We start from the raw sequence: 23,688 nt of genomic DNA, 5'->3' as shown, positions 1-23,688 counted from the left end.
CAATTCTATTATACTTAAAAATAATAATAATAAGCCCACAGGCTGTATACAAAAATAATCAACTGAACTTCATAAGACGTCATTTTGAACATGTCAAGAACTATAGTCCAAGACGAAACCCATTTATTCTTTAAGAGTACTGCCATTATATTAACAGTTTTTTCCAACTTAGTGCAAATCCAGAGCTTTTGTTTCTGATGCAAAAGAGCATTACTGTTTACAAATAACGAAAGGAAAAAAAAATAGACAAATTGGATTTCATCAAAATTTAAAACTTTTGTACACAAAAAGACACTATTAAGAAAGTGAGAAGATAGCCCATTTGTAAATCATTTACCTACTGAGTCTTATATCCAGAAAGAATTCACATAGCTCAACAACAAGAGACAAATAACCGAGTTAAAAAAATGGGTGAAGGACTTGAATAGAGAACTTCCATGGAAGACTTGGACATGGCCAACAAACACTTGAATACATCATCACTCATTAGGGAAATATAAATCAAAACCACAATTAGATACCACTTTACCAAACAGGATAATTACAATTTTTAAAAAATGGAAAATAATAAGTGTTGCCAGAATGTGAAGAATCTGGAAATTGCTGGTGGGAATATAAAATGGTGCAAAACCACTGTGGAAAACAGTTTGGTAGTTCCATTCAAGTATTCAAAGAAGCACTTTTTTTTTTTTTTATTGGTTGTTCAAAACATTACAAAGCTCTTGACATATCATATTTCATACATTAGATTCAAGTTGGTTATGAACTCCCAATTTTACCCCAAATACAGATTGCAGAATCACATTGGTTACACATCCACATTAAAAGAAGCACTTTTGTAATACACAAAAGGTAGGAACAATTCAGTGACCACCTATAGATCAGTAGTTGTATGTTATCAGTGAATAATAAACATGATTGAACTATACACTGAATTGGATGACTGTATAGTATGTGAATTCTCTCTCAATACAGTAGTTTTTCACAAAAGCATTACTGTCAATCTAATGAAAATGTACATTACATTTTAAATGCATACCCCCCTAAACCTGAAATTCTTAAAAAAAAGTATGAATTTATTCTCAAATGGTGTCAATTTAAAAAATGAATATTCTCCTAAAATGGAGAAACTAGAGGAGAAATCAATCATTCTAAGCACCACCCATGTCCCAGATATAGTAAGAATTTTACACATGATCTCTGCACATTATCTCTTCAGGGTATTCACTCCATGTGACAGCTAAGCAAATGGTGGCTCACAAGAATTAAGTCATTTGTCCAAAGTCACACACCACACTAAAGAGAGGTACAGCAGCCTTTCCTACAAAAGTATGTTCTCACGTTTTGATCACCTTCTAGTTTCTCTGACACTGTGTCTACTCTTCTGGGGGGAACGTGGGCACCCACACTTCAAAATGAATGACCATAAAGTTTGTTAAACACAATTGCCACCTGCCCAATGGTTAACTATCAAGTCCTTGTGCTGAGTACAGGCTGCTAAGTTTTCACAAATGGAAGTCTGAAAGACACAGATCACTGTAAAGACACTTTTTGGGTCAGCCTAGGTAGCACCTCTGTAAACAGGCAGTGCCCACTTAATGCAATAGGCCTACAGGCTTTCACGTGATTGGAACCTAAGCTGTTAAGGACCCTGGAAGGGAGCCCTGTACTACCATTCATTCTCTCCTTCAGTTTACTGAGCTCTTCAGCAGTGAACACAAGCAACATGCAACTCATATGCAATACTCTGGAATCCCACCAGTAAATAAGAATTCATGGGGAAAGTTGAAGAAAAATTAATCTGGTCACCTCAGATGCAAAGTGTTCACATGTACCATCAAAATTACTACGAGACGAAAAAGGAAAATCTGACTGGCAAATGTATCAATCATAATGACTGTTCACTGGGACTGAGAACACAAAACAGACTATGAGGTTTTTGCTCCAAGAATGAGCAAACCCACACACACAGTGTCTATACCTGGGAGGCTCGAAGTCCAATGCAGGAGACAGACAGACAGATGTGAGCCAACTAATCACCAAACAAAAGCCTGCAAGCGTGACAAAAGCCAAGCATCCAAGTGGAGAATGCCTGGAGATGTTTGCCTGAAGAATCCAACACCGTTTGGGAGGGAGGGAAAGCGTCCCAGTGGGCAGAATATGGAGCAGGGCTGTTTCACAAGGAAGACCCAGTCAGTGCCCTTTGTGGTACTGAAGCCCTCCCCCAGCCCTATCACCATGTAATTAATATACCAGTACTAATGGTTTTTCCTTTCTCTTTGGAAACAAATGGGATTTATAAATTAAAAGTTTCCCTCTGTTCTTAGGAAACGAGAATGACAAAGGTGTGGGTCTTTCAGAGTTTGTTTGCAAAATTTCAGAGAAAAATACTCCTGTTCTAGAACTGATACTCAGTTTTTATTTTCTTATTTCTACTACAAAAATAGAGAAGGGGACATGCCCATTTCTTGAGCCTGACTCAGATGAGGTGATCAGTGACAACTTCGTCATCAGACCAGCCCATCATTTCTGATGGGTAGAGATAAAACAAGACTGGTGTGGTACTGATAAATGTTGAAGCTGAGTTAGGGCTACATTGGGGCTCATTATTCTATTTTATCCACTTTAGTATGTATTTGAAACATCCCAAATAAATTAAAAAGGAAGATGATCAGAAGACTTCCCTCCCGGCTTTGAAGATCTCAGCCAGCAGTGCCTGATACACATCCAATCGTTGGCTACAGGGAGTGCCCACCTCAGAGAAAGCAGAGGTCCAATTTGGTCAAACACTGGAAAAATAAAACTCTTACAAACTAACATATAAAGCACAGTTCATCTAACATTTACATGCTATTTAATGCTGTCTCTGGAGAAGGAAAAAAAAAAAAGGGAACAAGAGAAAAGCTTCCAGTTTCCATCTCTTTTGCATCCATTTTTCCCCAGAGGTGAGTAGGCATCACTGTAGCAAGGCTTTATGGTGGAGCAATAGACGGAGGGGTGAAGACCGGGGCAGGAGGCATGCTCCCAGGCTGGCTCAATAGCTCAAGAAAGATTAGACCTGACCAGCATCCAGGAGATGGGGAGAAGTGGGTGGGTTCAAGAAACACTTAAGTGACAATCCATAGGGATCAATAATAATATACACAAGAGAGGTACAGAAGATCAGAGATGATACCTAAGCTTTAATTGACATGCCTAGATGGATAATAGAAAAACCATGTATAAAGGAATTACAGAAAAGATTCAGGATGCAGTGTTATTTATTGTTTTCCATTTTCTTTCAGTTAGAAGTGGAATATAAATATGGCTTTAGATACATGTCTCAAATACAAGAAGAAATGTCAGGCAGACAGCTGCTTCATATCCAGTTACATGCAACCCTGAGGCAAGAACTGGAAGGGAGATAAACATTTATGAAAAGAATGTGATACGGTTAGTAAATAAAACTATAGCCACAGAAAGTATAAGTAGAAAGAAGGTATTGCCGAAGAATGGAAAAGGACTGGGATCAAGCTTTGAAGGAGATCAAGATGACACAGACCAAAAGAAGAAGAAAGAAAGAAAAAAGGAAAGCTATGAACAAGCATTTCTTGGGCATAACACCTAACGTACACACAACAAAAGAAAAACAAACGAAAAAGTTGGAACTCATCAAAATTAAAAGCTTTGTATTTCAAATGACAGCACCAATATAGTGAAGGAGAAAAAAATCCCATGGAATAGGAAAAAGTATTTACAAATTATATCTTAATAAGATTATACTAGATAAAACCTTATGCTGGATACCACCAGTATGTATAAAGAACTCTTAAAACTCAATAATAGACAGCTCCATTAGAAATGGAGCTATCCATCAGAAATGATGGGCTGGCAAGGGATCTATCTGAATAGATATTTCTCCAAAGAAAGTATATAAATGGTCAATAAGAACATGAAAAAGATATCATTACTTATTAGAGACATACAAATCAGAATCATGAGACACCACCATGATGATGATGACTAAAGCAGAAATAGAAAAATTAAAGTAGAAAAGAAAGACAATAACAACTGTGGACAATTGTGTGTAGAAACTGGAACTCTCTTACGCTGCTGGTTAAGAATGTAAAATAGTGCAGCTACTTTGGAAAATAGTGCAAGTCACTCAAAAAGTTAAACATGTAACCCAGCAATTCCACTCTGGTATACAGAAATGAAAATGTATATCCAAAACAAAATCTTTTACATGAACGTTTTCAGCAGCATTTGTAACAATAAACCAAAAGTGGAAACAACTCAAAAGTCCATCAACAGATAAAGAAAATGCAATTTATCCATACAGTGGAATACTGTTCAACCATCAAAAAGGAAGAAGTACTGATACATGCTACCATATAGATGAACGTTGAAAATAGCATGCTAAAGTTAAAGAAGCCAGACAGAAAAGTCACATATTGTATGACTCCATTTGTATAAAATGTCCCAAATGGCAAAACCATAAAGACAGAAATTAGGCTGCCAGAGATGAGAGGCAGAAGGGAATAGTAAGTTCATACTAATGGACACAGGTTTTCCTGGGAGTGATGAAATATTCTAGAATTAAATGATGGTGATGCATGAACATTTTTTTTTTGGCATTAAAAAAAAAAAAAAAAAAAAAAAAACCAGCTCTAAATCCCGTACTTTAAAAAAGTGAAATTTTAGGAGGTGAATTATATGTGTATTCACAATTTCTAAAATATTCTGATGATGTAAAAAAAAAAAAAAGTCCAATACCTATCTGTGACAAAAACTCTGAAAAATAATAGATGAAAACTACCTCATGCTGATAAGGAACACCAAAAACCCCACAGCTAACATCCCATCAATGGTGAAAGACCCAAGATGGGAAACCAGCAAGGCTGTCCAGTCTTACTCTATACAGTGCAGGAAGCTATAGTAATGCAATAAGGTAAGAAGGCTTACAGATATGAGAGAAAACTGTTCTCATATGCAGATGATATGAAAATTATATAGAACATTCCAAGAAGTTACAAAATCACTAAGTTCTGAAAAACTGCAATCTAAGCTTGTTTAGCTTAAAATTTCATGCAGGTCTATACTTTCAGCTCTTTACTAACTGAAGAAAGCAGAGTGAATGGGCTTTGAGAAAGTAGAACAGTCAATGGTCTGAAGTCTAGAAAATTTAAAAAACAATTTCATTTTTTTAAAGAATGAGAATTGTTGAGCAAAATTTTTTAAAAAGGAGGAGGAGGAGTAGAAGCAGGACAGAGGGACAGATTTTTCCATTGCTGCTACAATTTCTTCATACCACCCAAATGTTCAGTGATCTTTGCAAAGAAGAAAATTAGGTAGTTTGTTATTTGACAGTTAATGAACATCTTACTGAGCTCTCAAAGTTCTATAGAGTAGTATCACCATTTGGGAGTATAACATCATTTGGACTGGAAATTATACAAAAACTCAGAAAAATAATAGATAAAAACTACCTTTATACATACGCATTTACATTACTTCTTTCCTTGAAATAACCATATTTGGCTCTAACCATTTAAATATTAATACTACATTAGCTAAAAGTATAGAACCCCAAGAATTTTTAGATTGTCTTCCTTACCATTTGCTATTTTTTAAACACAGATGCCTAAAAGAACTATTTTCACCTTCAATCCTACCCTAAGCCCATATATACCTGCAGACAAAAATAGCGGACACACATATACTCACACACAAAATAAGGAAATGTGGGGGAAATATTTACACCTAGGCATTTAGATTACAGTGTTGCTATGATGCACCCAGTGTTACACAACTTTGGTATTCCTGATGCTTAAATTCATATTTTTCACATTCAGTGAAATCCACAGTGGACATATATAATCTTCTAGGCAAGGCCCCAACACAGATTTGATTCTTTTCCCAAATGCTGGCACTATAATGAGATTCAATTTCATAGTGATAGTAGAGGCTATAAAGTACAAACTTGCTTTTCTGCTACTACTTCTAATTCCTTGCCCAGCATTTTATCTTAGTAGCAATGGTTTTTAAACTGAGAAACCACACAAACTAAACAAGTTCACACAAAACTAAAAAGCATGTGTCAGGCAGCTAACTGCCTGGGTCCCTATCTCTGGATACCCATCAGTTCCATTCATCACCAGCCCACAACTCAGACACCGGAGTTCAGTTTTAAGCTTTACCCAGGATATGACACGAAAATCATATACAAATTTGCAAGCTAACAGAGAAAATGATGCCATAAATAAAATTATCTACAAATTATGCAGTTATAGGAAAATGAACAATAAGAAAATTTCACGAAATAAAAATGATTTTTGATGGTAATAGCTAAATTATGATAAATATTATTCATTTTTTCTTTTAATATGATGTATATTTTTATAATCATGAAAAATAAATAAGTGGGATTAATAAAAGTAATCTTAAATCACTTTAAGCATTTTATAAGAAGCATGCTATCCAAAGTAAAATTCCTTAGGAATAATAATGGAATAATGGTGGGTACACAGCAGAGTGTGTCAAAAGACCCAAACTCCGGCTGGGGTTACAGCTCGGTGGTACAGCACATGCCTGGCATGTGTGAGGCACTGGGTTTGATTCCCAGCACCACATATAAATAAATAAATTAAATAAAGGTCCATCAACAACTAAATATTAAAAAAAAAAGACCTGAACTCTTGTTACCTGTTGTCTGTTCCTTACATACCAAGCATGCATCATTTTTGACACACTCAAGATATTTAAAATCTTAAGGCTATTTTATGATATACGACCCTTAACAATTCTAAAACAGGTATGATGCAATGATATTATCAGTTAAAAGTTCTTAGGGGCAATTGACCTTCTGATGACTTTTCATTCATGCAGTAATTCACTCCTGTCTTTTCCTCCTTTTCTGGAATTTGACTTGATCTCAAAAACAAGCTCACAGAATACTAAAACGAATAAGGGAGCTGTCAACAATAGGCTGTAGCTCATTTCATTTATTCAATAACATTTATTTCATACCTACCACATGACTGGGATATTTGAGGTACTAAGCTCATGCTCAGTGGGAATTAAAAAAAGGAAATAAAATTAAGTTCCTGCCTTCATGAGTAAACAAATATTCACTGGGATAAGTGCTAGAAGGAATCAATCAGGGTTAAGGGCAGAGATCCCTTGGAGGACTAGACACACTGTTCTGGGTGGCTCTCTAATGAAGGGATGCTACAGCGGTGATCAGGATGAAGTGAGGAAGAGGGTCACATGATACCACAGAGTGAATGTTTCAGAAAGAAGGAAAAATAAGCATAGAGAAGCGGGACACAGTGGCGTTCACCTGTAATCCAGCGGCTCTGGAGGCTGAGGCAGGAGGATCATGAGTAAAAAACTAACCTCAGCAACTTAGTGAGGCCCTAAGCAACTTGGTGAGACTTTGTCTCAAAATAAAAAATAAAAAAGAGCTGGTTAAGCATCTTTGGGTTCAATTCCTGGTACCAAAAACAAAAAACAGAAAGCACAGAGGCCCTGAAACAAGGGATGCTCAAAATGTTCAAAATTAGCCAGTAGGTCAGTGAATGTGGCAGGAGCAGAGAACTTTCAGAAAGAACAGTAGGAATGACATCAGAATGGGGGTCTGTGCCAGATCACAAAGGGGCAGGTAGACCATGGGGAGCCACTGAATTGTAGTCTGGGTGTGGATGTGGGGCAGGAAATTAGCAGCACCAGATTTATAACCCTGGTTGCTATGTGCAAAACAGACTTCAAGTGTGGACAAAGAAGAGAAGCAAGGATACGGCTGAGAGGCTGCCACAGTGCCCAGGTGACATACCACGATGGCCTGAACCAGGAAGACACCAGCAGCAATGGTGAGAATTGAGAATGTTTTAAAAGCCAAGCCGACAGGATTAGCTAATGGATTCATTATGGGTTATGAAACAAAGTCAGTGATGACTCCATAGTTCCTGGCCGGGAAAAGTGGATGAATGAAGGTTAAGTTTTAAGACCTAGAAGCCCTTACTAAAAATTATCTAGTTCAGAAATAGCATAAGCTGACATAAAACTGAAAAGGCAGAAGCAGATTCTGCTTTTTCCACTCACCGTTTGCGGATTGTATCATGTTTCCAGATTTTTGGACTTCATCAAATTTTGTAAAAATGACATTCAGCCTGTATGAAAACAAAAATGTATACAAACTATTAACCATTGCTATCTATAATTAACAAACACTAAGGTGAAGTTGAGTTCCATCCCAATAATATTATCCATGATACAAATGCACTTAATAACATAGCTTTATTTTGATATTAACAATATACAATAATAATTGAGCACCTACTATGGTCCCAGCACTGGTATAAGCGCTCTACCTAGAAATCACATTTAATCCTACAAGAGTCTCATGAAAGATTACCATCACCCCATTCTATAGAGGAGGAAATCACCTACACACACACCTTACTAAAGGGACATAATTAATGGGGTGAAGATTCCAGCCCCAACAGTGGAATCCATAGCCCCCATTCCCAATTATTATATTAATCATGACTCCGTACATAAAATGTATTCGTGATAAAAAGTGCATATTCTTCCTATTTCTAAGCCCAGACTTCCAGTTACTTTGGATAAAGCTTTAAAAATCCTTTAATATCACACTACAAAGGCTTCTCTGTGGCTTATACTTAATTCAAAATGCTATAAATAATTTCTCTAGAAACCAACGTCGTGACTGCACAATTTTCAACTTAGAAAGTCTGCATGACATTTGTTTTCTATTAATGGATCATTTCACCTTGGCATTTAAATTGAAACAAAACTCCTTAATCAGTCAAAATATTCCATCCTAGTAACATCAAAAATGAGAAGAAAAGGGTGCACACAGCATTAACTCATAGTTAATGTTAAGTAAAAAAGTGTCTCCTGAGCAAAACACAGATACATTGGAATGAGTATAAAGGTTGAGATTCCAAAGCAAGTACTTTGCAGTCAAACCTATGACATTCATTTCTGAGACCAGATTATTAATTTAGTACTTTCTTACACACCATCCTGTGTAAATGTTTGTTTTAAATTAGAATGGAAGCACCCTGGGGAGTGAGAAGGGAGCAGTATTCTTTCAGTGTCTATACCATGTACCCAAAGATGATCACTTAGGAGAGTCCCATCATGGTGTTAGAGAGCTGGTACCTAATCCTGTCCCTGTTTCACTCTGGAACACTTTAGACATTTCACACATTCTGGTCTTAGTTCATTCCTTCAACAACACCTGAGCATCCATGATGTGCCTAGCACCAAGCTAACTCAATGCTAAATGTATAAGGTTCTTAACCTCTGGAGCTTTAATTCAAAGTATCAGGGAAGCCAAAACTATAGATCAACTTTTAAAATGAAGGGGATGAACCAGCCTGATACACTGCTTTTCCTTCTTCCCATAGAAGGTATCGTAATCTTTTCAAGTCATCTTTCCATCAAAGCTCAGATATAGCTTTATAATCCTTCCTAAAATTGCTCCAGGCAATCACTAACAAAGTGTACACTGAAATAAAACTCTAGTTTCCATCCAGGACCAGATATGAGTAAAGTATCACATTCAAATCCAGTGCTTACTAAAGATCCAGAAAGATGCCTGAGAATCAATTTCATAAGATGTTTCCATTGCCTTCCCTTTTAAAGTCACAAAGATCTCCAATGGCTTGGCAAACCCATAAATACTATTACTATACAGGTTGCTAGGGCATGCCTCAACTAAGGTGTGACTTTATTTTGTCACAGCCACACCCTCTGACATGAGCTCACCTACAGGATTTCAAGTTAGGCTGAGGTATACCTCTAGTCCTGGTGTCCCTGAAATCACTAGAAAAGGGCAAGTATTTCCTCCATACCTAGGAGAGTACTCCCAATAATAAATAGCATGTGTGTGGGTTCTCTATCAGTGGTGTGATCTAATCACTGTGGCCACATGAACCACAATCAGGTGTGGCAGAAATCAGGCGTGAGATCACTGAGAAGGGCACTGTGGTTGGCACCTGCACCTTAACTCGGAATTTCCTGGGGCAAGAGGGCCCTTCCCTCCAGTTCTGCACTCTTTTTTTAGTTCCCCCCTTTACTCAATAGTGTCCTCCAAAATGTCTCCTACCAATGTCACCACCTCAAGAGAGCAGTAACCTGGCAATATGACAGAGGAACAACAACAACATTTCTTGAGAATACTGACACTTGTCTGCCACTCTGAGCACAGGAACTGAAGTGCAACCAGGCACAAGTCTAAGGGGGTGAATCACACAAGTTCAAATCCAGGCACAGCAGAGCACGCCTATGGTCTCAGATACTTGGGCGGCTGAGGCAGGAGGATTGCAAGCTTAAGACAAGTCAGCAGCTTAACAGGACCCCAAGCAACTCAGTGAGACCCTATCTCAAATTTTTAAAAACTCAGTTGTAAAATGTGCCTAGGTTCAATCCTCGGCATCAAAAAAAAATGTAAAATAAAGATAATGAGGATATAATCATTACCCTTTGAAGCCATTAGGTGTATTTCTTTTTTTTTCCAAAGGTTGAATTTTTTTTATTATTTTCTCCAAAATAAGGGAGGGGTAAAAATAAAAACAGAGAGAGAGAGAGAAAGGGAGAGGGAATTTCATCAAAATAGAGGAAAGATCAGTAGAGCAGATGAGGGGATTGAGAAGGGAGGAAGGACAGGAAAAGGGAAGGACAGTGGAAGTGCATGCTTGAATGTGGCACGGTGGGTCCTGGCAATGGGTGTATCCACAGGACTCTAATTTTTAAAAAAGTAAGCTCTAAATGGATTGAAGAGGTATCTCTGGAGTGGAGGGTGGGGAGGAGTGGGGTGGGCTGTGGGTGGGGTGGGAAGTGCTGGGAAATGAATTGGAGTGCATTGTGTTCCGTGCTTTTGTGATTAATGTCATGGTGTGTCGTGGTGTTTATGTAGCTAAAAAGAATATAGTTTTAAAAATGCATGCATAACAACATGGTGAGCATGGTGGCACTAGTGTAATGAGGCTATTGGCTGGGAAGATAGGGTATTCCTGAACTTACCTTTCCTCTAAAAGAAACTGGAGAGAAATTTAGGAACTGCTTCTTCCAGTGTGAAGAGGTAGATGAACAGTGTTCACTGAAATATGTGTCACAAGAGTAGCACTTGAACACTATGTAAAGTGGGATATATATATTTGGTTCCCAGTAGCTCTACAGAGAACCAAGATTACACCTGTGTAAACTGAGCAATTAGACCTGTAAACTAGACCTACATTCTTGTGTAGGTGTCCCTCAGGAATATAGAAAAAGAAAATTGGGGGACATTGCATTATAAGAATGATGAAATGTAGATTAATTTGATGTGAGTAAAATAAATAGTCTACATTGCAAACAATTTCCTATCCTCTTGATTGATCACTTATTTGAATTGGGAAGCAGTTAATTGCCAGTAGCTATTATTGATGAGGATTAAGCCAGCTGTTCCAGTTCAGAAAGTGTGTTTACATACCGTCTGCTACTTTTTGGCTTTGGCCAATGGTGTTATTGCCTTGTCACTATTTAAGTGTTTTGTAGGTATATTTTTTTTACTTTAAATCTTTGGAATGTAATTTAAAATCTATTTCTTGAGGCCAGTGCATGCTTAGCATGTGTGAGGCCCTGGGTTCAATCCCTTGCACCCCTCAAAATGAGTCAATGAATCTCTTTTACTAGTTTGACAAATAACTACTATTCACTTTCCCCTAGTTTTTCTGAATTTGAATTTTTATAAGTAAATTCTTCATCCAAACAATTTTGTCTTTTTTTTACTATAAGACTTAGATTTAACTTCTTCCTAGAAAAATATATAGTGAAAAATATGAATTTTTAAAAATTCTCTTGAATTGGGATATAGCTGAGTGGTAGAGCACTTGCTTAAGATGCTCAAGGCCTGGGTTTGAGCACCAGCACTGCAAAAAAGAAAGAAAGAAAAAAAAACAAAACTAGAATTTAAACCAGAAGCAAACACTAAAATCTCAAAGTTAACAAGCTACATCCAAACACTCAGCTTCTAGTAAGCTTTTCAGTACTTGGTACTCAATTATGAGTATCAAGGACTACAGGATACCCGAGAAAAGATTTTAAAATGAAAAAGAGCAAAACAACCACATACTGAAAAATTCCAACTTGGACGACAGAGAGATAGATGTTGGTGAAAAACACAAGTTTTAAGACCATATCACTGATTTTTCCAAAGAGAGAGAGAAAATATTGCAGTCATAAGGCAAACAGGAAATGAACCCTGCAAAATGGCAAAAAAAGGACCTCTGAAAATCTATTGCTTAAAAGAAGTAAAGAGAACACTGGAAAAACCTTTTAAAATTAACGTTGTTTGGCTGGGGATGTGGCTCAAGCGGTAGCGCGCTCGCCTGGCATGCGTGTGGCCCGGGTTCGATCCTCAGCACCACAAACAAACAAAGATGTTGTGTCCGCCAATAACTAAAAAATAAATATTAAAATTCTCTCTCTCTCTCTCTCCCCTCTCTCTTTAAAAAAAAAAAAAAAGCCTAGCTTTTAAAAATTAACGTTGTCAAAACTCTAGAGGTTGAACAAAGGCTTGCAACAATGCAAGGAGCATATCTTCAAATTAAAGGGCCTGATCTCGGTAATAGAGTGGGCTTTTTGTTGTTTGGGTGTATGTACCCTGGCTCTGTCTCCAGCTTGGCAGTGAGAAAACCCACTGCTCACAATTGTGATGGTTTGAAAACCAGGCACCTGGCATCCACAGGAAATGCTAACAAGTCTGGATCTCTCCAAAACACCTGCTCTCAGACTGCCATGTGACCAATTATTATATTAATTGTGACTCCCTACACAAAATGTATACATGATAGAAACCCCATTCACAGGCTTGTCATCACTTGGCCAGACTCAGAGCTGCCTTGGGGTGAGTTTCTTTTTCCTGAGGACATGATCAAAATGTCAGCAACCATCACCCAACATGACAATGCACTGAGGCAATACAATCAGGACAAAGAAGTTGTCCAAAAAACTTTTAAAGCTGGGGAATGAGATGCCCATAGGAACTTTGAAAGCAATGACATATTCCCCAGAATCTAGAGGCCGTGCCTGTGTGAGAGGACATGTGCCTGCCCAGGAAATACCTGAGAGGGCACTAATGTCTCACTTGGGCTGATGTCGTCGCTGAATATGAAGGAAAAAAGGCAAGGCAAAGTATAAACTACCTGCCAGAGCACTGAGCACAAACCCCGACACACACTGAAAGCCAGTCAGCAAAGACTGGGGAACTCACTGGCTCAAGGCATTAAGGAAATTCCTGTCTAATCATTAGACAACCACTGAGCTAACCACAGACTTCAGTGCCCACAAAGAACAAAGAAAATGCCTTAAGAATTAGTTCAGGAAAGTCTTTAAACAATGAGCAACAACAAACAACAAACCCAGGAAAGCGGAAAGAATCAGATCTCCAGAGTTCTAAAACCTACCATTTAAAATGTTCAGTTTCAACAGAAAATTGTGGAACATTTAAAGAAACAAGAAAATATGGCCCATACACAGGCAGGAAAATATTAATCAATAGAAATTATCTGTATTGTACTATCTCAATGAAGACTTGAAATGAAATTATAAGTATGTTAAAAGACTTAAAGATAATAGTTTCTAAAGAACTAAAAGTATAAGAACAATGTCTCACCCAAAGGAGACTATCAAAGCAGAGAAAGAAATTTTTACAAAACATAGAAATTCGAGAGATGAAAAGTAGATAATTGAAATGAAATATTCTACCCTGGAGACTGAGGCAGAAGGATCACAAAGTTCAAGGCCCTTCTGGGCAACTTAGACCCTGTCTCAAAATAAAAAATAAAAAGGGCTCGGGGATATAGCTCAGTAGTAAAGCACCTCTGGCTTCAGTTCCCAGTACTGAAAAAAAAAAAAAAAGATGTATTTGTCCACTACAGTGTTTCAATCGCATCTTTTTTTGTTGTTTTTGTTTTAAACCCAGGATACTGAGCATGCTAAGCCAAGTGCTCTACCACTCAGCTCCAAATGCATCCCAGCAGATCCGAACTGGGACAAGCATCAGCAAAACTGAGGGCACATCAACCAACGTTACGTTATCTGAAAAACAGCAGAAAATAACAGGGGGGAAAAATGAACACAGCTTAAGAGATCATCTTATAATAGCAATGTGCCAATATACACATAATGGAAGTCCCAAGAGAAGACAAAGAAAAAGGAACAAAACGTACATACGAAGAAGTAGTGGCCAAAGTCTTCACAGGGTTGATATAAAACATGAATCTAAATATTCAAGAATTATGACAAACTCCAAACAAGGTAAACTTAGAAATCCAAACCTAGACACACAATAAAAAAGACACTTGACAAAAAAGATCAAAAGAAAATGTTCAAGGCAGTAACAGAGAAGCCACTTGCACAAGCAATTCAATAAAATGAATATCTAATTTCTCACAAGAAAAAAGGAGGACCACACACTGTGCATATTTTCAAGACCTGAAAAATATTGTCAACCAAGAATTATGTAGCTAATAAAACTCTGCTTCAAAACCCAAGAAGAATTTGATGTTCCCAAATGAACAAAAAAAGACTGCCTTTCAGGTTGAAATGAAAGGAAACCATACAATAGCTCAAATTCATGTGTGGAAATTAAAAAAAATATTTAAAAAAAAAACACCAGTAAATTATATAAATAAAGAAGACATAGGTAAATTCAAAGAAATATACAAAATTTCTGTTTGTAACTCTTGCCATCCTACATGACTTAACAGGAAACTGCAGAAAGCAATAATTATGAAACTGTTCTCATGTTCTCAAAATGTAGAAAAACATAATGTGCATGATAATAGCTAGAAAAGGAGAAACACATCAATAACAATAAAGAATTAGAAGTCTCAAAAATATGTAGAAATTAAATAAAACACTACACCAAGCGACAGATGGGTAAAAGATAAAAACAAAAATGAAATTAGAAAATCCTGAAGAAATCAATGAAAATGAAAACAGAACATACACAAACCAATGAAATTTGGCTTAAGTACTCAAGACAAATTTTTTTTTATTTTTTTATTTTTTTAGTTGTAAATGGACAAATACCTTTATTTTGTTTATTTCTTTTTATGTGGTGCTGATGATTGAACCCAGGGCCCCGCATATGCTAGGCAAGCACTCTACCACTAAGCCACAACCTCAGCCCCTCAAGAGAGAAATTTATAAATGAGGACGCCTACATTAAAAGAGAAGAGAGATCTCAAATTGATAACACTTTTCATCTTAGAAAAATTTTTTTATAAAAATAAAAACATTTAAAAATTTAAATTGTAAAACTAAAAACAAATCAAATGAAGCCAAAAGAAAAAAACAATACAGATTAGAATAAAATGTAAACTAGTAAACAGTAGGAAAAAAAACTTAAGTTAGTCAAACTTAGCCAAAAGTTCATTCTTTTTTTTTTTTTTGGGGGGGGGGGGTGAATAACCAAATTGATAAACCTTTACCTACCCTACCCAAAAAAAGAAAGAAAACTCAAATTAATGAATTTATCACTATTGACCTATGAAAATAATGATTACAAGGGAATACTAGGAAGAATTACATGTTCAAAATTAGGTAACCAAGATAAAAGGAAGAATTTCCTAGGCAGACACACACCAATCCTTCACAAACTTTTGTGTGTGTGTTTGGTGGGGGGTGAGTAACCAGGGATTGAGCTCAGGGGCACTCAACCACTGAGCGACATCCCTAGACTTTTTTTGAATTTTATTTACAAACTATTTTTAAGAAGATGATAGAAGAAACTGTGGATGTGGGAGGAGATGCATAAAAGAACTTTCTCTATTTTCTAAATCTTCTGTAAACCTAAAACTACACTAAAAATCTATTAATTAAAATTTAAAATACAAAATACATAGGGGCTGGGGATGTGGCTCAAGCGGTAGCGTACTCGCCTGGCATGCATGGGGCGCTGAGTTCGATCCTCAGCACCACATAAAAATAAAATAAAGATGTTGTATCCACCGAAAACTAAAAAAAAAAAAAAAAAATACAAAATACATACACACACACAGAGGATTCATTCTATAAGGTAGTATTAGAGTAACAAGAAAAGCAGAAAAATACATCACATGAAAAGAAAAAGAACTAAGCAGCTTAACAAAACCCTGACTCAAAACAAAAACAAAAGGGGCTGGGATTTGGCCCAGTGGTTCAGCATCCCTAGATTCAATCCCCTCCACACACCCCCCAAAAGAAGAAAAATATTCCTTATAAATATTCTCTATATAAAAATATTATATATATAAAATCAACAAAAATGCAAGGTTGGTTCAACATGTGAAAAACAAGAAATGTAACATCATATGTCAGTATGATAAAAAACAAAAGCCACAATTCTCAACAAATACAGAAAAACTCTGGCTATACCCAAAATGCTCTCTGTCTCTCTTTCTCTCTCAACAACAAACTAGGAATAAGAAACAACTTCTTCAATCTCATAAAGGTATATATGTACACAAAACAAACAAAAACTACCCATGGCTAATATTACAATTAATTGTGAATAACTAAAAGCTTTCTAAGACCAAGGACAGAACAAAGATGTTCATTCTCACCACTTATTCAACATTATTGTGGAGGTTCTAGCCAGGGCTTTTATGAAAGAAAGAAGTAAAAGGCTGCCATATTGGAAAGGAACAAGTAAAATTATTTCTTTTGGCAGATGATGTCATCTTGTATATAAAAAAGTCTAAACAATTCACAACAAAAATCACTAGAATATGGAAGTTCATAAAAGTTGCAGAATTTAAGATCAATATAAGAATCAATTGTTTTGCTCTATATTAGTAATGAACCACATGAAATTCAAATTAAGAAAAAGGGTCTACTCACATTAGCATCAAAAAAATAAAATTCTAGGAATGAATTTTACAAAGAAGTGCACACTGACAACTATAGAGCATCTGTTGAAATTAATGAAAACCTTAAAAAGTGAAAACGCATTCCACATCTGTGGATGGGAAGACCAAACATTAAGAAACAATATTCAGGCTGGGGCTGTGGCTCAATGGTAGAGCGCTTGCCCAGCATGTGTGAGGCACTGGGTTCAATCCTTAGGCACCACATAAAAATAAAAATTAAGATCCATCAACAACTGAAAAAATATTTTTCTTAAAAAAGGAAATAAACCAATAATTTCTAAACTCATTTACAGATTCAAAATAATTTCTATTAAAATTCCAACTTTATTCTTTTGCAAATTGATAAGTTAGTCCAAAAACTCTTACAGAAATTCAAGTGATCCAGAAGAGCCAAAACAAATCTGGTATTTCAAAATTTACTATGAAAGCTATTAAAATTGAGTCAGAGATTGTGGTATAAGGATGGTGGGTATAGATCAATGGAATAGAATCCAGGGTCTAGAAAGAAATCGTTATGATTACGGTCAAGTGATTTTCAAAAAAGATTCCACTAAAATTCTAACAGGATCAAAACCACAATGAGACAACCACTGGGATGATTAACAGAAAATAATGATGATGATGATGATGATATATACGTACACACACAGACAATACCAAATAACGTAGAGAAACTGGAACCCTGCACATTGCTAATAGAATATATAATGGTGCAGCTGCTGTAGAAGACAGTCTGTCAAAAAAATTAATATATGATCCGGCAACCCTACTTATGGGTATGTAACCAAAAGAATTGAAAGCAGGGTCTTAAAGAAACACTACACACCTATATTCATAATAGCATTATTCACAATAGCCAAAAAGTAGGGGTAACACAAATGTCCATCAATGGATGAACAGACAAAATGAGGTATATAAATATGAAGGAGTATTATTCAGCCTTAAAAAGCAGAGAAATTCTAATACTTCATGCAACACTGATGAGCCTCAAAAACATTATGGTAAATGAAAGAAGGCAGTCACAAAAGCCACATTTTACATGATTTAATTTGTACAAAATGTTCAAAAATAAATATTTACACAGAAATAAAAAGTAGAGACATGACTGGGAGGAGCTGGGGAAGAGGAGAGGATGAAGAATGACTGCTAATGGGCATGGGGTGTCTTTATGGGGCAATGAAAAAAAATTTTTTTTCAGTACTGGGGATTGAGCACAGGGGAATTCTACCACTGAGCCACGTATTCAGTCCCTTTTAATTTTTATTTTGAGACAGACCAATGCTAAGTTGCAGAGCTGGCCTCAAATTTGAAAACTTCTGTAGCCTCCAGGGTTGCTGGGATTGCAGGCATGTGCTACCACACACTGGGCTAAAACATCAAAACTAGAGAATAGTAAGGATCACACAACTTTGAGAATGCACTAAAAATCACTGAATTGTACACCTTGAAAGGGAGAGAATAATGGTATATTTCAAGAAAGCTCTTATTAGGGAAAAAAATGATCCTACAAAAGAGGAAAATATTCAAACAAAAAAAAGACCTCAAAACTAGAATAGGAGCCAAGCAAGGTAGTGCACACCTATAATCACAGTGACTGAGGCTGAGGCAGGAGGACTGCAAGCTCAATGGGCATGTGTATATATGTATGTGTGTACATATATACATATATAATATACACACACACACATACATATACACACACACATATATATATTTCATAACAACATATAAATATTAATAGGACACAAAGCAGTAAATAACAAAAGGCTCAATGAAAACCATTGACAATGTAGGCTTCTGAGAATTAAAAAATGGCACAGGGTGTAAGGTATTGTGTTTTTTAAAATATGTGTTCGTAAATCTTTTTTTGTTGTTGACAAAAAAAATGAAATTAAAAATGAGAGGGGATGTCCAGTGCAGTTTCTCATCTGCTTTTGCCATGAGTCCTCTCTAACACTAAAGCTTTAGCAAGTCAAAAAGAAAAAAAAAAAAATTCCAATTTTCCCTTTCCACGCAATCATTAAGTAATAATAAGTAAAACTTTCAAGTAGGTTGAGAGAGACCCAAGTGAATAGTAGGAGAGCCATTCAAAAATGTAGTTTCAGGGGCTGGGGCTGGGGCTGAGTAGCAGAGCCCTTGCTAGCACACGTGAGGCACTGGGTTCGATCCTCAGTACCACATAAAAAAATAAAATAAAGGTATTGTGGCCATCTATAACTAAAAATATATTATTAAAAAATGCACATTCAAGGGGCTGGGATTGTGGCTCAGTGGTAGAGCACTCGCCTCTAGCGTGTGAGACCCTGGGTTCGATCCTCAGCACCACATAAAAATAAATAAACAAAATAAAGATATTGAGCCCATGTATAACTAAAAAAATATTTTAAAAAAATGTACGCCCAAAAGGTTAAGTATCACAATGCACCAGACAACATGTATCTGCTCTTGAGAAGTTAAATCATCCTCAAGTTTCAGCCACTGAAGTTTTAGGATTCTGGTTCCCAAATGACTATCCCAAAAGAAATGTAACATCAGTGATCTGGCTTTTTTCCAAAGCTTCACAAACTAAAATATACCATATTGACTGAAATAACATTCTGGAAGGTCTTTGGGGTGACAGTAAATGTCATAACGTTCTGGAAAGCACATGACTTTGAAAGTCACGAGGAGTTACAGGTGATCTAAATTTTACTAAGTTTTCAGGTATGCCTTACAAAAGATCAGACAACTGAATGACATCATATTTAGCTAAAATTATATACTTACTTTCTAAACATAACACACATATGAACTGTGAAAATTAATACATGCAAAACAATATAAAAATTATCAGACACACTACCAATTCAAGTTAACAGCTCAACTCTTTGGAAATATCTGCATGGACTTTACCACTTAAGGAGTCTCCAAGTTTTAGAATTCAGAGCTGAGAGACCATGTGGGTAGAGAGATACTCTAACAGGAAGATTTTATTAACTAGTTCTATCTCATTATCTCAATATGATTTTAATTGCAAGATGACAAGTAAATTAAATCATATTTTCCAGCTCTCCTGCAAAGTAAAACTGCTTAATGTACAAGTCTCTTTTCCCAACTAATAAGCAAAAATGGACAATAAAAACTACTGCTCAAATGAGATTACTACTCTTATTATTTAAGTTATCTATCTAATATAAAAACATGTTCACTATGTATTTTTTAGCAATATAATTAATCTTATTCTTCTCTGACAGTGAATAAACTCTTGAAGAGGACAACATTTTCATTCTAGGACTAAATCCAAATTTTGGAAAGCATTAAAAAATTCTACAGTATTAGTCCTTTGGAATCTTGCTAAACTGAATAACTTACCAAGCTCCCAAAATAACAACAAAATCCATAACAAGGTAAGCAAAATCTAGACTATTCAAGACATGCAGTCAGCCACATGGAGCCAATACAGCAGAGATTAGACTTCCCAAGTAACAGCAGTACGATGCCTTAAAAGCTCCATTCCACTTGGGAATATCCCCAATGAATTCAGGTGGTAACCAGATCCCTGACACTCAGAATGCTGCATCTTGTATAATAAATATAAAGAAACATGAAGTTTTAGCTTCTTTCACTAGAGAACAGTTTCTAAAAAAACACCCTCGTTCTCCAGAAGCTTGTGTGGTCCATTTCCCTCGGCCTACCCACTTCATTCTGGTGGTTTTATTTTGTTTATTTATTTATTTATTTTGGCGATGCTGGGGATTGAACCCCAAGCCCCACATATACTAGGTAACTGCTCTATGCTCAGCTTCTCTCCCAGCCCGTGTGGGGAGGGATGGTGGGGACTGAACCCAGGGCCTCACTCTTATAGGCAAGTACTCCACCAGTAAACTGCATTCCCAGACCCTGGTCCACAATTTTTAGAAGTTGGGCACTAATCAGAGAGCTGAAACCTTCATTCCTATCCAGAGGTCCAAGCCACTTTGCAAATTCTTTATCAACGTTTAGAAAAGAGAAAGCTAAGTCAAAGATCAGGTGACACGTGTGACTAGAAGGCTGGGAAAGGCAGCTTCAACTCCAGCTCTGGCATCAACCCCTGTGGGGCCTTACCTGAGTCACCCAGTATTAGGGGCTCCAGGACCACCCAAAGTCTAATAGCTCGCTGGGAAGACTCACCGGACTCAGCATAGTCATACAGCAAAATTAATACAACAAAAGAATTAATACAACAAAAGGACACAGCACAAGCAACAAGAGAAAAGGTGTCTGGGGTAAAGACCAGAGGAGACCCGTGTGGCCTCCTAAGTCTCTCCTGGGGAGTAGCGCAGGGCGTTAATTCACCCAGTCCTGAGCTGTGACAGCTGAGTAAAAAACTGTCCACTGGGAAAGCTCCTTAGAGACTCAGCACTCGGGAGGCTTACTGCAGGCTGAGATGCAGACACAGTTAAGCCCTCGCTGAGATGCCAGACTCCCCAAGGGAAATCAGGTGTACAACATAAATCATGGTATGTTGCAGGTTGGACACAGTGATGCTCTCTGATTCCACTCTGGCAATGGCGGAAACCTTCGCCAAATCCACTGTTTCTGCACACCAGCCTGGAGCCAGACTTGTAAGCAGGCCTTGCTGAGGACAGCAGTCTCAGGCCTGCTTTGTTAACTCCTCTCTGCCCTCATTTCCCCAAGATCTCAGTTTCACATGGTTTTCCCCCCTGACCCACTTGCTACCTTCCAACAATGTATAGAAGCCACTCTGTAAGATGGTATAGATTCAGGGCTTCAGGCCTCAGGAAGCCACACAGCAACAAGAGACCATCCCTGGGAGAAAAAAATTTCACTGTTCAAGGCAGTTATCCCAGTGACAATGGTGACCTTATCTTTAAAAAGCCTTCTCCCCCCTCAAGGCCGCCCCTCCCAGTTCATCTGCATCTTTCAGCTTTCCCTAAGAAAGAACTCATAGCATTTCAGACTTTGGATTTTCAGATTAGGGATGCTCAACCTATAATTCTGTCCTCACTGATCATTTTTTGTTAAAAACATGAACAGTTTTAGTTCCATCAAATTATCTTGTATGTAACACAAAACCCACAATGTGTAACATCCAGGCGTGGTGGTGCATGCCTATAATCCTGGCAACTTGGGAGACTAAGGAGGGAGGACCACAAGTTTGGGCTAGCCTGGGCAATTCATGGAGAGACTGTCTCAAAAATAATGTGGGTCAGTGTTTTAAAGTGCCCCTGGGTTCCATCCCTGGCACCAAAAAAATAAGACAGGTGACTCCTCTAAAATAAGACAGGTGACTCCTCTAAAATAAGACAGGTAACTCTTATATACTATTTCAGCATTTCATTCTATATCCAGATGCCCAGTACTCTATAAACTCTTACATAAAACAGAATAGAAAAAGTTAAAAGGTAAGCGAAAAGAACAGGATATGAATCCTGGCTACAACTCTTATTGGCCATGTAATCTTTCAAAAGTCATTTTGCGCCTCTGGGACCTTGCTGTTCTGATGGACACAAGGAAAGTCTCAAACAAGCTGCTCCACAACTGCACTCCCATTCTGATCTCCCAGCAATTTCCCATTACTTTCTTCCTTAAAGGAACAGCATGGGGTAAAGGTTTAGAATTGATTTGGTGCCATCTTTCTCCTTCACAGTTGAAATGATAAATATACAATTGTTATATTACTTTATTTTCATTATAACAAAGAACTATTTGTGGATTCAAGTCATCTTAGATATGACAAGACACTGGTTCCTTGCATTAGCTTCCACACATTGACTGAACAGAAAGCTAACATTTTGAAGATATTTTCCAAAAACACTATGTTATTGCTGGCCAGATACATTCGGGAAAGTCTTTATTAATTCAAATAAATATATCCCAAGCACCTACCATACCTTGTGCTATGTATACACAAGATGCAGAACCACAGAAACTGGAAGAGTACTGGGTGTTAACACCAATCACTTTTTAAAGGTGCTTCTAAAATCAGTATGTGGCATAGGAATGGGCCAGATGTCTAAAGGAGAAAGTCTCATTTGAGAGAGTAGAATAGGAGGGGAACCTTATGTACGATTCAGTCAAGATATCTAACCACCAACCCTCAAACCAAGCATTCTTTGAATAAAATTACCACATCAAAAACAGTACTGCAAAAAGATGGTACCTAGAAAGAGCAGGGTGGGTAGAAAAAAAGGAAAAAGTTTGAACTCACCGGGACTGTGGCAATCCTTTTTTACTGAGATCTGCCCTCACACGTTCTCCTACATGTCTGTAAATTTCCACTAAGCTGTTTATTGCTGCATCTCGAACCTAGATGGAAAAGAAGAGACCTTATAGCTGCTGTGTGTCACTCCCCAGCACTTCCTGCTGGGTCACAACAGGCCACACACCACCCCAACTTATCTGCACAACTAAATACAATCCCTTATACGCCCTGGACTGAAGTCTCGTTTGACAATTTTCCTTCCTAGAGACACCATCCCAAAGTGTAGAAAATGCACAGGTTCCCCACCCCTACATATGTGCTAAAAGTCTATATCCTTAATTCTTTCCATTCTTTAGGATGATGTCAGGAAAACACAATTTTTAGGTCATCTTTCCATGAATTATTTGAAAACAAAAACATCATGCAAAATACTCTGAATTTAAGTTGAGTAAATGTTACTTAATGACCTACAAAAAATGGAGAGTACAGGTTGCACAGACCCCATATTCAAGGAGCTCAAAGTCCTAAAGAGGAGAGGGAGGAAAAATTCCTAAGCTCTACATTTAATACAGGATGCAACAAACATTATTCAACAGC

General features: G+C 37.1%; 1 protein-coding gene across 21 annotated transcripts in view; it reads right to left on the bottom strand.

Moving 5' to 3' along the window:
* Window positions 1-23,688, bottom strand: part of Clasp1 (cytoplasmic linker associated protein 1) — a 271,318-nt gene that overhangs the window by 144,999 nt on the left and 102,631 nt on the right. For all 21 annotated transcript variants that reach the window (XM_058583242.1, XM_058583244.1, XM_058583243.1 and 18 more), the window contains exons 7-8: window positions 23,098-23,195; window positions 8,083-8,150 (exon numbers count right to left, since the gene is read on the bottom strand). In XM_058583242.1, the coding sequence (XP_058439225.1) occupies window positions 8,083-8,150; window positions 23,098-23,195 (166 nt within the window). The remainder of the gene's footprint in view (window positions 1-8,082; window positions 8,151-23,097; window positions 23,196-23,688) is intronic.

Source organism: Marmota monax, unplaced genomic scaffold (assembly GCF_021218885.2).
Source record: "Marmota monax isolate L192 unplaced genomic scaffold, Marmota_monax_Labrador192_F-V1.1 WCK01_AAM20220418_F8-fsc00121, whole genome shotgun sequence".
In the NCBI taxonomy this organism is placed as follows: Eukaryota; Metazoa; Chordata; class Mammalia; order Rodentia; family Sciuridae; genus Marmota; species Marmota monax.
Note: the sequence above shows the minus strand (reverse complement) of the source record. Positions and strands in the feature narration are given on the sequence as shown.